This window comes from Nanorana parkeri, unplaced genomic scaffold, assembly GCF_000935625.1.
Source record: "Nanorana parkeri isolate BGI_ZX_2015 unplaced genomic scaffold, ASM93562v1 scaffold3, whole genome shotgun sequence".
NCBI classification, from domain to species: Eukaryota; Metazoa; Chordata; class Amphibia; order Anura; family Dicroglossidae; genus Nanorana; species Nanorana parkeri.
In genome coordinates, this window is record NW_017306271.1 from 1,402,293 (window position 1) to 1,419,323 (window position 17,031).

At 44.9% G+C, this 17,031-nt stretch overlaps 1 protein-coding gene across 5 annotated transcripts in view; it reads left to right on the plus strand.

Moving 5' to 3' along the window:
- PRKAR1B (protein kinase cAMP-dependent type I regulatory subunit beta) overlaps positions 1-17,031 on the plus strand; it is a 201,186-nt gene that overhangs the window by 11,203 nt on the left and 172,952 nt on the right. The window contains exon 1 of one of the 5 annotated variants that reach the window (XM_018566641.1): positions 7,904-8,024. The exons of 3 other annotated variants lie outside the window; for them this stretch is intronic. In XM_018566641.1, the coding sequence (XP_018422143.1) occupies positions 7,965-8,024 (60 nt within the window). In that variant the 5' untranslated portion in view covers positions 7,904-7,964. One more of the 5 variants, XM_018566706.1, reaches the window with a different exon arrangement.

Consider the following 17,031-nt stretch of genomic DNA (forward strand, 5'->3'; position numbering starts at 1 on the left):
TGGGGGCGGGTAATTACTCGCCCCCCCGGCTTTCTGATTGGCCGGGAAGCCGGCTCCATGCTCCCTCCTCTGTTGGTGACCAGGGAGCCAAAAGCCGGCTTCATGGCCAGTCAGGAAGCCGGGTGCCGTGTAACGCAGTGTCACCTGGAGACGAGGGAACATGCAGATGGCTTCCCTGCTAATCGGGAAGCTGGGTGGCGAGTTATTACCCGCCGCCCGGCTTCCTTAATGGGACTTCCGGTATCAGTGATTGGTAACGGGTGCATCCCTAATAAATAAATATATAATGCACCTTTATACCCTTATAGTATTCATCTAGCTGCCAGGAACTTATGGGAACTCTAGGCAACCCTTTTCTGCCGGATAGGTTAGTTTGGATATAAGACAAACAGTTTTCTTTAACTCTTGGCGCTAATGGCTGCCAGCTGAACGATCCACTTGCTGTTGCATAATCAAAGAGGTTTTCAACAGTTTATCACAATTTTTCACACAGACTTGAGGGGCTGCTCATCCAACGCTCTGGGGCTTCCCCCACGAATATAAAAAACAAAAGGGAACAGAGCGCCACCTCCGTGTGTAAAATCGTTAATTAAAATAAATAAAACAAGGGATATATGTACTCGCAAGCAAACGTTTTCATCACAACAAACAAGAGGCCACACTGGTATCGCCCCGACTATGTACCATGGCTGCCTCCGTTCACATCACTGTCCACCGGCCGCAGTCAGCCAAGATTGACGCGTTTCTGGGGCAAGCCCCCTTCATCAGAATCATCATCATGATTCTGATCCCATGAGTTCCTGGACATAGTTTGGACTGTGTACCACTTCTGCTTCCGGTCACATCACCATCCACCAGCCGCAGTCAGCCAAGATTGACACGTTTCAGGGGCAAGCCCCCTTCATCAGAATCATCATCATGATTCTGATCCCATGAGTTCATCATCATGATTCTGATGAAGGGGGCTTGCCCCTGAAATGCGTCAATCTTGGCTGACTGCGGCCGGTGGACAGTGATGTGACCGGAAGCAGCCGTGGTACCTAGTCGAGGCGATACCATGTTGGGTTAACAGACCGTGTTGCCTCTTGTTTGTTGTCAAAGCGTGATGAAAACGTTTGCTTGCGAGTACATATATCCCTTGTTTTATTTATTTAAATAAATAGTTTGGATATAAGCCTGGAAATAAAAGGTTGCCCTTGCTGATTTGTTCTCAGAAATGCAGGCTCCTGCATGGTTATTCCGATCTTTACTACCAAAAACAAGGGACTGCATGTTGATCCAGATTGGTTGTTCATGAGAGGCTGAAGGCAGAATCAAGATAACAACCCAGCAGTAGTATGCAAGTACTAACTAATGTAAAAGGCTGGTATGGTACCACATCTCTGTATATGTACAAATATACCTGCTTTATTAGGAGGAAATCGAGGTAGATATGATGATATATCCCAAAGTAGTCCCAACCTGAACTACAACGAACTTCCCAACACAAGTGCAGGGGCAAGTAAATGCAAGTCCCAGACTGAACAGCTTATGGTGATGGATGGAAAGAGCCAAAAAGCTTTTCCATTATAATAGTGTGAAATACAACATTGTCTTCTAAGAAGTCAAGGTACCTCATTGTATATCATTATTTTATGTTCTAGTGCAGGGGAAGGCAAACGTCAGCCCTCCAGCTTTGATGAAACTACTATTCCCATGAAGCATTGCAAGACTTTGCCATCCACAGACAGATAGACTTGCAGAGGCAGATGATGGGATTAGAAGTTTCACCACAGATGGAGGGACAAAGTTTGGCTACCTCTGTTTCAGTGGCTAATGGAGAACTGCTGGTTTACAGTAAACCTGTCTCAAAGTCATCAAACCAATGCTCCGCATATGCGGACAAACAGGCACCAGTGCAGTTTATGGCCATGATGGCTTCTATGGAGTAGAGCTTTGGGAACAAGAAAACGGACTTCTTGTGTTACAGATCTGAGCTTTTTTCCTGGTTCTGAGTTGCTTACTTATGACATACTGGACGCAGGGAGCAGCCATGCATGGGAACACAAGTGTGAAGTTCTTCACAATCATCTGCCATTTAGGGGAACTGGCACAGTGTGCATAGCACATTTCAGTACCGGGCTGGTTATTTTAGAGTAGAGTTATTTTAGTTGGCCACTTTAGATACACATATTGCATGGTCGTGTTCTTCTTTAATTGAGATTTGGCATTTGTTTTTATTTAAGTGTTCTATAACAAAAAAAATCTAAATGCGAGCATGATGAATTGGTGGAGACATCCGCCCACTACACAAAATTGGATGGGAACAGGAACGGCTGTGTGATCCGGGGACTCCTGGGCATGGTACCAGTGTGGGTAGGATTCGCAGTGCTGAGAGGCTGGTGACTCAGTAAATACGATGTTTGTCAGAACCGTCCACTTTTATCCCCGCTTCAAATATAACTCGTGTTATTTCAGTAGAACAGCCTGATTGCTGCACGTTCAGATGGCATTTGTGATCCTAAGAAAAGGCCAGAAAGCTTAAAATGAAATGTGTTTGATGCACAAAGAGTTTTCAGTAGCATCCACATACCAATATATAAAAGTATCAGTGATCAGATGTGTATGTGTGTGTATGTACGAATGTGTATATATATGTGTATGTGTATATATGTGTATGTGTGTGTATAGAGAAAGAGATATATACAGTGTGTATATGTGTGTGTGTGTGTGTATGTGTATATATATATATATATATATATATAATTGACCCTTGCAGTGGGGCACCCCCACACTGCAAGGGTTAAGTGATCGTTTGTGTCTAGGTTAAAAAAAAAAGTTATACTCAGCAGAGCTTCAGATCCAACCGACTGTCACATCGCTCCCTCCATCCTGTCCTGTCTGCTGTAGCGATGGTATGTCCCTCTGTGTCCTCACGTCCTATACACAGGGTATAGAAAGAATGTGATGACTCCAGGACCTTAGACTGCTGCAGCGGAGGGGGAGAGAGGCTCCAGGGGCTGGTGTAAGAGCAAGCTGGCTCTGAGGATGAGGTGATTATAATTTTTTTGAGCCCCATTTTTTTTTGAAGCACCACTGCAAGGCTTAAGAAAATGTTTGCCCAGAGTTCTGCTTTAAAGCTGAGCTCTAGCCTTACCTTCAGTCATGCACAGTTGTACAGGCTCCTTTCTGAAATTTACTCTGATTTCACTGCACTACCTGACTTACTGCAGCTTCTAGTACACACTCTGAGAAACACACAGTGTGCATTAGAAGCTGTCAGGTAGAGATCACCTCATTTCCTTGGCGCAGGACGTCCAGCATCGTCTAGCTCTTTCCTACCCATTTGTAGGAGGTGGATCTGCTGGGACCCTCCCACAGCTCTGGTCTCGGCAGAGGCTATGTATAGCACAGTGATGATGTCACTGCTACTTATATATGGTAATATTTGCAAGGGCGTTTGGTGAACACAAAATGGATTTATATTAGGGATGCACCGATCCGGGATTTCGGTATCGAGTACAAGTACTGATATTTTTTTTCGATACACGCCGATACCGAGTACCGGAAGTCCCATTAATGACTCGCCACCTGGCTTCCTGATTAGGCGGGGAGCCGGGCAGCGTGTAAAGACTCGCCACCCGGCTTTCTGATTAGCAGGGAAGCCGTCCCCATGCTTCTCGACAAGAAAGCATGGAGCCGGCTTTCTGGCCAAGCCTGGTGCTGTGTAATGACGCGGCGGCCTGCTTCCTGATTGGTTGGCAAGCCGGCTCCATGCTCTTTCGTCATGAGGTGACGAGGGAGCATGAAGCCGGCTTCACACGGAGTCGTTACACGGAGCCTGGCTTCCTGATTAGCCAGCTTCCAACCAATCAGGAAGCCAGCTCCACGCTCTCTCGTCACAAGTGACACGCATGTAATGACGGGCTGTCCGGCTTCCTGATACCGGAAGTATCGGGCTAGGCATCAGAGCATTTGTGTGAGTATGAGTACTTGCCCAAATACTCGGCATCGGCACCGATACTGATACTATTATCGGTATCGGTGTATCCCTAATTTATATGCGCTGTAACTTTTGAGGAATGTTCTGTATTGTAATAAGAGTTTTTGTCCCTGGAGGTCCGCTTTAAAGTCCATACATATAGGCCATTAACGCTCTTCGTTTGCTGGGTTTTTTCTTTTATTATTAAATCAGACATGTGAGTGCACATAAATACTACATGTCCTCTTTTTTTTATAATATAGAGGAGAAAGAAAAGTTGGGGTTTTTGGCGCCAATTGACAAGTACCAATAAACTTCGAACAACAATAAAGTATAAAAATATATTTTTAATTGATTAGGTATAAAAGATAAAAAGCATCAATAAATGCATATGAATATGAAAACACATGATTTGATGAGAACCTCCTTTCACCCCCAAGGTTCCGCATAAGAGGTAATGCAATGATACATGATCAGAAAATATTTTTAAACATGATTAATAATTCATAGTTGGATACAATCAATAAGGAAAATTCATCCATAGACTGAAATAACAAAAACCTCTAGTGGAAATTGAATCACACTTGGTGGGTGATGATGCAGAACTTGCAAAGCTCAATGGAAATGCCGTACTCGCATTACTGTACTCAACGCGTTTCACGCCACAGGGTGCTTCATCAGGAGGAGGAGGTCCCCTCAGTGTAAAGTCTTTAAAAAAAAAAAAATGACCACCTGCCTAGTATTGACCTGAACAAGCCACATAATATTGAATAGGATTTCTGCTTGAAATTCATCTTCATGCAGAAAATGACACATATTAAAAGGTTACATTGTGGAGGAAGATCATTTTACTTGTGTCTAAATACCGTATATACTCGAGTATAAGCCGTCCCGATTATAAGCCGAGGTACCTAATTTTAAAGTTCCTATGAAGATTTTGTAGTGAAATATGAAGGCTTTGTTTTCTTCTAAAGAGGCAGAAACGAGGAAACAAAAAACAAAAAAGCAGCAAAATGTACCTTTACTAATAGGAGTATGTAAATAGTTCTATTATTTGCAATTGTTCTGTGTGTATCTGTCAGTAAAACGATGTATTTATATTAGCTCCCCCTAGTGGTCTCTTCTGTTTGTTCAAGCATGCTTCAGAGATTGTACAGATCATAACCGCCCTACATACAGGTATCAAAATGAGGCACTTGGTGCTTGTCCTTATTCCCTGATTAACTCCTACTGGCTTCAGGGGCTGAAAAAAGTGTATTAAGTGCTAGGGAAAGCATTTTCTTCTATATGAAATGCTCTGTGATAAATCAAATGCTATCTCCAGCTTGTGCATGCTTGGCTACTTGTTCTCCCCTTGTTTCCATGAGGCTACAAGTGCTGGATCCAAGAGAGGAAATGTAAATACAAGGGCCATGTGTGCTGCATGTCCAGCTGCTGTATGAGCTCATAAAGAAGCTGATCTGGTGAAAATGTGCCAAATATATATGTAACAAATATGAATAAATATTATTGAGAAATACATAAAAATAAGAAAAATATATGAACATAGTGACAATGTTTTTATTTTTTTTATTTTTAGATGAAAAGAAAAGTATTCATTATATAATATTGTCTTGTATACTAGTCCTAATATGTATAATTTATATAACTACTGTATACAACACACCCCAAACAGTCCCTGTAGCATTTCCTGATTGTCCTTTCTGCCAAAAAAGCTCCTTGCTTACCTTCTAGCAATTTTCTTTTGTGTGTACACTGTTTATGCGTAGTACAGTGCGTATTCTTGGCATGCCTTGGGTGTTGGGATAATGTGCAGGAGTAACCTCATCTCAGGCTGGCCAATCCACATGGTGATGCCAAAACTGGAAGAAGGTTGGGAAAAGATAGCAGCGGCAGCAATGAAATGACGAGCAAGGATGCAGACATTGCATCGCTGGCGGGGAGCTTTGGCAGGTAAGTGTGCTATAATGTGCAGGTATGCTATGCATATACAGTCAACCTGCCCAACCTGTTTACTCTTCCCAAATCGAAAGGGGCATGCGTCCCACCTTGGATCTTAAGGCCCTACATGTTTTCATTCAGGCCCAGAAATTCCATATGGAATCAACCAAGTCTGCCAAGACTTTCTTCATCAAGGAGGCTTTCTGACCTCTGGACATCAAGGTTGCATACTTGCTTGTCCCCATTTTTCAAGTGCATCAATAATTCCATTACTTTGCTGCGGGCGCCCAGTATTTCAAGTTTGTGGACTTGCTGTTCCGCCTATGCTCTTCACCTCTAGTGCTCACCAAGATTCTGTCTCCTGTGCTAGCCTCTTGTGCTCTCAGGGACTCTACTTTGTGGGGTATCTGGACGAACTCCTGCTAAGCAGTTGGCACAAGTTCTGACTGACAATGGAGCCCTAATTGTTTAGACCCTAAGGGTTTTTCTGGGTCCTGAACCTTTCAGGAGTCAGCACTTTGTCTTGATTGCTGATGTTTTGTTCCTAATAAAGGTTCTGCTTATGACCTAATTTCCACATACGATAAATTCTACACTTGGTCAAGCTGATCTTCAGTGTTTACGAATGCATTGACAGACAATTGTGCTTAAAGGAGAACTATGGGGTCAGTGTTTTTCCCCATAGTTCTCCTTGGGGTAACGGGAGGACACAAACTAGCGTCCTCCCGTTACCCTAAGCTCATTATACCGCGAGCTACAGCTTAGATGACGGGATCCGCCCAGCTGCGTGAGTTACAGCTGGCTCTGCCTATCTAGAGGCAGAGCAAGCTGTACCCGCCCCCTCCCCCGTCCGTTCCGCCAGTCAGCGCTGGCAGATCGGAGCGGGGAGAGGGGAATCCAGCCCCTCCCCCTGTCACGGCAGAGAGCCGTGACAGGATCGAGAGGTGAGGGAACCCGGTATGTGTTCTCTCACCTCCCGATCTACTGAGCCGACCTGTGACAGTCTCATTGTCACAGGTCGGCTTAGAACTATGAGGTGAGTGGAAATCACTCATGTCATAGTTCTCCTTTAAGGGATATGGGATTGCCCCTGCATGTCCAACTGCCCTCTGTTGTCTCTAGGCTCCCTGATATTCTCATTGTTAATGGAGGACAGTGCAATCTGTCCACTGAAGGCACCTCTCATCTGATAATTCCACAAAGTAAAGGCTTCATTAAGTTGCCCTTTTTTGAAAACTCAAACATGAATCAAAAGGGCTCATGCCTGCATGTGCCGCTAGACAGAATTGATTGTCTCTGGCCAATCTGTGACATCTTTAGAGACCATAGAGAGTTTTTAAAATTCTTTTATAAGTTACATAAGAGAATACGCAGGAAACAGAGTCTGCTTATATATTGAGCAAATATGCCTACCACAAATTAAATATATAAAAAACATGAGCCTATAAGCCCTCTCTAACGATCGAGCGGGAGGGGCAGGATGAACCAGGAACCTGCTTTTCACACTCCTGCAAAGATTCAAATTGTGTGAGCAGATTTAATTTAGTTGTTTTGCTGCACCTTTGTCTCTCTGTATTCATCCGTTTCCCATTGCCAATTACAAGACAGCAGAACATAATCTTCAACATGTCTACATCCATCCGTCACGTCTTCCACTTGTGTAGATCTGTTTCACATTTGCAGAACTATGTTACTTTGTTCACATTAAAGGGAATTGAACTGTATGCAGACTGAAGGAGCTACACTCAAAAATACTCAGCCTTGCCCCTCATAATCTACAGTCCATGGGGGTTAACAGATGAGCAATGAAGACTGGAGCAAAAGCATAGACTTTGCTTCATTTCAAAGATGAGATCCGACTGGTTGCTATGGGTGACAAGTCCCCTCTGGTTTCCTGTGCTCCAAGTTTCATAAACGAGCTCCATGGTTGCGGGCGACCACACGATTTAATTCCTCTTCACTGTCGAAATTACCTTCACTCCGACCAAATGACATAGTTTAGACCGCAGGTATAAGTGGACTGGATTTGGAACTGTTTAGAAAGATCTGTGCCATAGAGAGAATGAGAGGGGGAGAACTAGATGGTTGCCATGGCAGCGTCAGAATAGCGAGCTGTTTACTGGTAAGTTATTCCGCAGTTGGATTTACAAGCCACAGTATGTTTCCGATGTTTGAAGAGCTTATCGTACGCCGAGTCTGTTTTCTCTAGAAGCCATTTAGCTGTGCACGGCAGTTCATGGGACATGAGGATGCCTGCTAAAGACACTGGGCCCGGCTTCTACCTGCCTGCGCATGGATTCCATCAATGGGAACCGTACCTGACCAAGAAGCTGTGTACACAAAAGCTCCCAGTAACGCAGCTGCTGTTTATTTAGGGGGCTTAGACTTGAGTAGTCTCTGAATCACATGGTAACTCCAGCTATTGCGCTTATTGTCTTGATATTTTTACAGTCCGTCAGATTTATTGCCTGTCTGCAACGTGTTTGTCAGCTCAGTGAAATGTTTAGAATGTGCGGTAGCCGTGGTTGGTGAAGGAATTCAGCTGTGATGTGCTGGGTGCTTTTTGGTGGTTTTAGAAATGGAGTAGTGCATTTTGAGAAGTTTGAAGTTTTCTAAGGGGCAGGAAACCACTATTCTTGGCAATTTCTGAAATGTATAGAAGTTATGCTGTTTAATGATAGACTTGTGGAGACGTGCTGGTGGGCTATCGGATCATTATTTCTTTGTTAGGGAGAAAGAAATAACATTTGCTTAGAGAGTAATGCTGGCCGTGCATACATAGAGAGTGAGTGTACCTGTAAGATCCCAATGATTGCTTGAAGAACAACTCCGGATAAACATTTTCTAGGGCTACCCCTGCGCCGCTAGTGCTCGTTTTTGCTTAGGTTCAAAAAGAACAAAGGTATACTCGCCTGATCATCGGAGCCGGCCAGCTGTGACAGCATTCCCTCCTGTCTGACTCCTTCTCTGCAGTGACGGTATGTCCCTTGGCGTCCTCACATCCTTTACACATTAGATCCTTAAACCACTGCAGGGGAAGGGGAGAGAGGCTCCGGGGAGTGATCTAAGAGCAAGCTGGTTTGGAGGATCAGGTGGGTATAACTTTTTTTTATTTTTGAACCAAGGCAAAAAATTAACACTGAACCCTTGCAGTGCAGGGGTAGCCCCACTGCAGGGGTTAAGAATAATTGTACCTGGAGTTCTGCTTTAACTTACTATACAGCAAAACAGTCACTTTTCAGTTCCGATTAGATTTTAGTTGATAATGATAATTTACTAATATGTCTCTATAATTCATAAAAGAAGATTTATTATGCTTAGGAAACACAATGGGGGAATTTATCAAAACTGGAGCAGACAAAATCTGGAGCAGTTGCTCATGGCAATCAATCAGCTTCCCTCTTCAGTTTGTTCAGTTAAGATTTGAAAATGAAGGAGAGATGCTGATTGGTTGCCATGCACTCCAGATGTTGTCTGCTCCAGTTTTGATCAATTCCCTTCAATGTATAAAACTGACTTTAAAAAAACACTTCTTCAATGAATAAAACAGACAAACAATCAAAAACTGACCAAAAAGAATACAAATCAACAGTCATCAATACAACCATTTTCAGTGAAAAAGAATAAAAGCTTCTGTCTTGTCTGATCAAATTGGCTCACTCAAAAACAGTTGTGGTCACTTGGAGGATTTGTTTGTTGTGTTCATCTAACATTCAGTATGATTGCTTTAATCAAATGTTGTTGCTATGTGTGAATTCAATCAAAACTTGATGGAATACATCCACACAGCCACAGAAGTGCCATGTGTATGGCCAGAGTAAGGCAGAATAAGGTAACATTTTGGATTGAGGATTAAGTTTAGGAGTTATGCTGGCCATACATTTAGCAGATTTATGGCAATGTCGGAAGCTTTACAACAACTTTCATCCACAATACTCTCCCAATAGTAGTCTTGTTTGTTTCCCAGTTTTGAGTGTCCAAATGAGTAAAATGACAGTGAAAATCAATTGAAACCAGTGAAGTGCCATTTTCTATTTATTTCTATGCAAATTTTGATCATTTGGACATTGAATATTGGAGATTATTAAAACCACGTGTTACAAAATGCTGTCGTTAAAAGCTAATGAAAAAGCTTCAAAACTGGCAAGTGTATGGCCAGCAGTAGAAGTAGGGATAGGGTTTGGTTTAGGGTTGGGAGTTAGGCTGAAGGTTAGTGGTAGGAGTAAGCTAAAGCCATACACATGGCAAATTCAATTAAAAATTTAGGGGGTTATTCACAAACGAGCCGAAGAATTGAGCCGTAGCTTCGACTAATCCTTCGGCTCACTTTGGCCGCCGGAGCCCTACGGTTCAGCCGAACTGAAGGGCTGCAGTACGGGCTATTCGCAATAGCCCGTACAGCAGCCGAACAGCTCAGCCAAACATATGTGCTCACATATGTGAGTCGAAGACACAGCCGAAGTGGGGAGAACGGTCTGCTGAAACAGACCGCTCTCCCTGCAAAATCTAAACAAAAAATAATTGTTAAAAAACGGCGCTAGGTCCCCCCCCGATTCATACCAGACCCCTTAGGTCTGTTAGGAATTTTAAGGGGGAACCCCACCCCCCAAAAAAGGTGGGAAAAAAATTCCCAACCACACCCTTAATCGAGCACAAGCCTGGCAGGGCAGGAAAGGGGGGGACGAGTGAGCAACTCTCCCCTCCCTGCACCATACCAAGCCACAAGCACCTTGTCCCCAGGGCGATGAGGACAAGGGCCTCTTCCGCCACAACCCTGACTCGGTGGTTGTGGGGGTCTTTGGGCAGGGGGTCTTATTCGCATCGGGGAACCCCCTTGAATAAAGGGGGAACCAAGATGCTGCTCCCCACCTTAGGAATGAGAAAGGGGTGACAGCACCGCTGGTTCTGCCTATCTGTTTACATTTTGCCGGCATCTATTAAATCGCTATTGCAAGTGGCAGCAAAATGAAGAAAAAAAATGGCCGGCTGTGGCTGGCTGGAGTCAGCTGGCTCCGCCCATTTGTTGGCAATGGGCGGCCCTCTAACTTTCCCTCCTAAATTTCTTACCAGACCGAAAGGATTTGGGGATTTGGTATGATTTGGGAGGGGGCCTTTTTTTTTCTTTAGTTTCTTATTTTTGGAGGTATAGAGCATAAATTCCGAGCTATTCACTCACTGCTGTTCGGCCTCTATGAAAATAGGGGCGAACAGCAGATCCAGATGTTGGATCAGCTGAATCGAACGTGTTCTTCACTTGGGCTGAGCAGAACATGGTTAGCATGTTCAACTGAACCGAAGGCAGGCGGCAAGATGCAAAAACGGGAAGGCAGGCCAAAGGGTCAGTAACCGGGAATCCAGATGAGGGGTCAGAAATGTCAGCAGCTGCAAACAAGGGGCTGGGTGATCGCACCATATAGGTAGAATAACTTGGCAACAAGCCAGGGCTCTGACTGGGATTTATACCCAGGGGAACCTAGGACCATCCCCCCGGTTGACGAGATGACCAGGAGGCTTCCCCATCCAGGAGTCAATAGTATGAGGGAATGGGCGGACAGTGTGTGCTGGGAACCTCCCCCATCATGGCCAACACCTGACAGTACTTAACGGGCGCACTACGCATGTGCAACCTGTCCACCATGCACGCCGCGCATGTGCACCCCCTACTCTCCCTACCTACCTGCCAGGAAGAGGGAGACCCTGTGCCCTGTGCTGTATCTGGCAACCCTGGTAAGAGGTGGCACCCCTGGTACCCTGACACGGGGACACTAGTTCGGATGACCCTGTTGACCACCAGGGATTTCTATATGCAGTATGAACCTATACTTATGAATGATAGACACTTGCATACACTTTATTGGTGCCAAAAATGCTTGTTGCATTGTTGCAGTGCCAAAAACAGCCTTGGCCGTATTCAGAAGCTGGAGAACAATGTGCTGTTTAGTGAAACCTCTTTAGATCATGGCCAGGATCATCTCTGGAAACTGGCTGAAGAGCCACAGTTGACTAAGCTTGCAGGGTGGTATTACCATCCAGGGACAGTTTACTCTTCTGCTTGACCTCATAGAATATTTTATTGCACAAATATGCTGTGATCATAGGTTTCAATTATCTTTTTGTACTGGTGTCATTTTTTCCCCATTTTCTCCCATATTTTAGCAGTCACGTTGCGTATCATTTTTAATAACTACAGGCACATCTCAAGAAAGCCTTTCAACATTGTATTATATCTACGAGTAGAAATTGCTTTGACATTTACCCAGGAAATATGAGTGTGTAATCATATTACTCAGATCTGTACTGACACACTTGAGCCTCACAGATAAACGCTCTGTCCATTGTTCAGAGACCAACCGGTCTGATGTTCTGTAGAATTCCATATTCTCAGGCTGGTAGCGTGTTAAAATGAGTAAGAGCCATTTGGATCTATTCAATATGACAGTGAAAAGCCCCCAGGCAGCTGATCAGGAATGAACTTTTACTGATCATGATACAGTCTGATTAAACTTAATTAAAGGTCTACACAATATCCTTTAGATTTACCAAGACTGTAATGTGAGAGCATACCTACACCATGCATTCAGTCTATATAACACATTCATAGTAGGGATGCGCCGAAATTTCAGCCGCCGAAACATACCGGCGAAAATGGCACTTTTGGCAAAATCCCATCTTTCAGCCAAAATAGCGGTGCATCCCTGCTTTCTCTCCTCCTCGCTGGGTGCAGCTCTGTGTCCCAGCAGGGAGGAGAGAAACTGTCACAGGAGGCCGAGCGGTGAGGGAGAGGAGAGAGCTGTGAGGGGTCGGCGTCTCTCTTCCCGCCCCGCTCAGCCTGCTGTGACAGATTAGGAGAGCGGCGGTGTGGGGGTGGAGACAGCTGTCATGGGAGTCGGGGACGGGGTGGAGGGGAGGAGTCAGCTGTCAGAGGAGACTGAGCTCTCCTCCCCGCACTGCTCGCTCAGCCTGCTGTGACAGCGAGTCAGGATGGAGAGCAGGTACAACACTCAGTGATCAGAGATCGCTGAGTGTTTGTAAATAATTGAGGATATAGGGGTCTATTCACAAAGCTGCCGAAGGATCTGGCCGTTGCCTAGGCCGATCCTTCGGCTAGCTTCGGCACCAGGACCCCTTCGGTTCAGGAGAACCGAGGGGGTGCTGAATTTCAGCCGATATACGGCTGAAATCAGCCGTACCAGCCTGAAGTGAATAGCCGAATAGTGTTCGGCTCACTTCACTTCTGATCGGTCATTCACTCGGCTGCCCTCGGCAGCTTTGTGAATAGACCCCATAGTATGTTTACTGTGCCCCCAATTATGAATCAATGGGAATAGATCTACATCACCTCCTGTTCATTCATGATTGTGGACATGGTAAACATACTACCGTATCTCCACAAGTTTTGAATGAACAGGAACACTCAGTATAGAGGATTCCTGTTCATTTATAACACGGGCTGCAGAAAAAGAGATTGAGGACCGTGTGTCCTCAATCTCTTTTTCTATTTTAAAAGGGAAATATCAGGTGTCTGTTTAGACTCCTAATATTTCCCCAAAGCCCCTAAAAATAAAGTAAAAAATAAAAAATTTAATAAAAATTTATAAATAAAATATTAAAAAAAATAAAAAGTTTATAAAAAATAAATAAAAATAAAATATTTCCAAAAATGTGAAAAAGTAAAAAAAAAAACATTTTCGACGTTCGGCCTGACATTTGCATATTTTCCCCATATTTTAACCCTTTAAATAGACTGCAATACAGAAAGAAAACCTCTTGATGTGCCAAAAATATAGTGTGCTCCTAACGTCCTCTTTGACATGACAACACGGAGGGGAATTTATCAAAACTGGAGCAGCTGTTCATGGCAGCCAATCAGCTTCTCCGTTTCATTTTTAAATCTTTACTTAAAGGAGAACTATGAGGTGAGTGATTTTCACTCAGCCTCATAGTTCTAGCCGACCTGTGACAATGAGACTGTCGCCGGTCGGCTCAGTAGATCGGGAAGTGAGCGAACACATACCAGCGCTCGCTCACTTCTCGATCCTGTGCTGGCAGAGAGCCGTGACAGCGGAGGGACTGGATTCCCCCCTCCCCTGTCCGATCCTTCAACGCTGACTGGCGGAATGGACGGAGAGGGGGCGGGTACAGCTGTCACTCAACCGGATCCAGACATAATTGTCGGGATCCGTTCCGGCTGCGGCGTCTCAGTATACCGCGAGCTGTAGCTCGCGGTATACTGAGCTTTGGGTAGGACGGTAGGACGCTAGTTTGTGTCCTCCCGTTACCTGTAGGAGAACTATGGGGAGAAGCCCTAACCCCATAGTTCTCCTTCAACAAACTGAAGAGAGAAGCCGGTTGGTTACCATTCACAGCTGCTCCAGATTCTGTCTGCTCCTGTTTTGATAAATTCTTATAGTGTATTATCAGTTCTGAATTTCTAAGTGTGCAGTGTCAGCCCTGCCTACTTCCTTTCCAATAGATTACCTTCTCCCAGCCTCGTCATCTTTATAACCCCTCCTTGTGCACAGGCAGAGAGCACTGGAAGTTATTAGCTCACAAGATTTCTGGCAAAATTAACAGTTTTTTTTCCCACTTATCATTTAGCAGACCAAGAGGCAGCAAAAAAAAGTTCCATACACTTTTAAAACCTGACCTAATTCCTCAACCCTTTCATAAGAGCTAGAGCTAAGAAATTTCCAGCTTTTCCTCTGTTTACAACTGTTTGATTTAATTGTGTTGTGTCTATGACACTTTTTTTCATTTCTTTATGTACTGTAAATGTTCCTGCAGTGGATCTTTTGGAGAATGCTTGTGATTTTCACCAGTAGTCACACTAGTAGGCCACTAGGGGCACTGTTGGATTGCACTATGTTGCCTATTTCTCTATGTGTGCTGACCACAAAGATCTGTGAACTGTACTGAATTGTTGATGGATGCAATTATAAAGTAATAGTGATGTCACGTGGTTGTAAAACAAAAAATGATAATTACTGAATAATTATAGACAATGTGTCTCAATATTTTTTCATATTTTCTGCTGCAGGGATTCTTGCTGCAGGGATCCCAGGTGTGCCCATTTACATGCACCCACTGTGGTCATTTACGCTAATCACAGAGTGACAGAGGCCGCATCTGTCAGCAGCAGTCCATGTGTAATTGTACATGGTATGCTTACCTGCAGTTTGGGATAGATGATTGCCCCTGAACACATCTATCCTGCGTTCGGGGACAATTATCTATTAGAATGTAAGTTTTCTTATTGTCTGAGTGCTTCAATTAGTCAGCGCTGCAAGTTTCAACCCTCAATCCAGATTGAAGGCCCTCCTAGCCTACAGAGCTGGCTGGGGCTAGGCTTAGAGGTCAGACAACAGAGCAAGCTGATCATTTTGAATCAGTTCTTATTTATTGCTTGGTTAGGTTCACTTTACTTTAGTGCATACCAAATCTGCGGTTTTATTAGGACTGCTGCAACATAGAGTCGCCTACGCTATTCATTAGTCTGCCTGGTTCATAGGCATCTCATAGCCTATCTGCAGAAAAAAAGTATATAGGGGGGCTACTGCTGCACTGCAAGGGTTAACTGCTTATTTTAATCTAGGGGTATTGTTGAAAGGACTTTTACTTACCTGGTTGGTGATCCCACAGGCTCCAAGACCAGCGCCTGCAGTCTCTACCCCCCTTCACTCCGGCAATGGAAGCCTGCTGATGTCATCATATCTAATGCAGGGCCTATAGCTCTGCATCTTATGCAAGGACGCTGAGGGATAGTCCACGAACTGAAGCTTAGGGGGGAGAGTTGCTGACTGCTGGGGAAGCGGGGATCAGGTAAGTAAACATTTTTTACGCGGGTACCCTAAACAAGCAGTTAACCCTTCAAGTGCTGGGGTAGCCCCACTGCAAGGTTAGTTTTTTCCCCCCTGGAGCTAGGCATTTATCACATCCTTTAACACTGCTTGGCCTATATAGCAGCTCTCAAAATACAGGGAAAGGCAACAATAATAGTGTTTAATTGCAAACATATCAAAAGACCTAATATATATTTTGTTAAGCGTACGCCGGCCTAAGCTCACCCCAAGTGCAGGTCCACGGTGCGTGTTTCCTGGCTCGGACGCAGACAGGATCCTTCCTGTCAGCTTACTAGTACGGACACCCGCACGGGAGTGCAGGGCAGATTAGCGTAGGGCGGCATATGGCCTGTACTCCCATAGAGAAAGACAGGGGCTGCGTACTAATCACACGCAGCACCTGTCCTTCCCGGGAGCTGCCCGATACGGCCCTGCACGCAGCACCGAGCAGTACGTACCGGCCTTTTCTAGTGTGAATGAGGGCTAAAGCACTGAAGTACCTGTGGACTGCCCATTTTTTGGGGGATAGTGGAATCATCCAAACATACACACACTGGCGGAACTACCAGGGTCGCAACGGTCGCAATTGCGACCGGGCCCTGGCGTTCCGCCTGTGTGGGGGGGCCCGAAAGCTTCCTCATGCCCCTCCCCTCCAGATAGCGCTGCTCCTTCATCCGCCGCTCTGCATGTATGAGCGGCTGTGCGGGATAGAGAGGTGCCTCTGTGTGTCACTTGTCTGCCTGGCGGGGCCGCTACCGACACAGCAGGCGCCGCCAGGCAGCACATTCTTCAGCTGGGACTGGGAGAGGACGGACCCTCTTCACTCGGCCCCGCCCCCCGGCCGCCAAAGACGAGGAAGCTGAGCGGCTGTAGGAGTCAGGTAAGTCCAGTGTGGGGGGAAAGGGGTGGAAGACAAACTCATTTTATATTTATTCACATTATAATGTATTGCTGGGACTTGTAGTCCTGCATAGTTGGAGCTATTCTGCATTACTGTATAATCATTATATTATTAAGTAGGGATGCACCTGTGTGTGGGGGATGGGGGGATGGGGGCGGAGGGTTAAAAAATGTTATTATCATACATTATAATGTATTGCTGGGACTTGTAGTCCTGCATAGTTGGAGCTATTCTGCATTACTGTATAATGATTATACAGCAATACAGAATAGCACCAACTATGCAGGACCACAAGTCCCAGCAATACATTATATTATTAAGTAGGGATGCACAAATGTGTGTGTGTTTTGTGGGGGGGTTAAAAAGCTGTTATTATTTACATTATAATG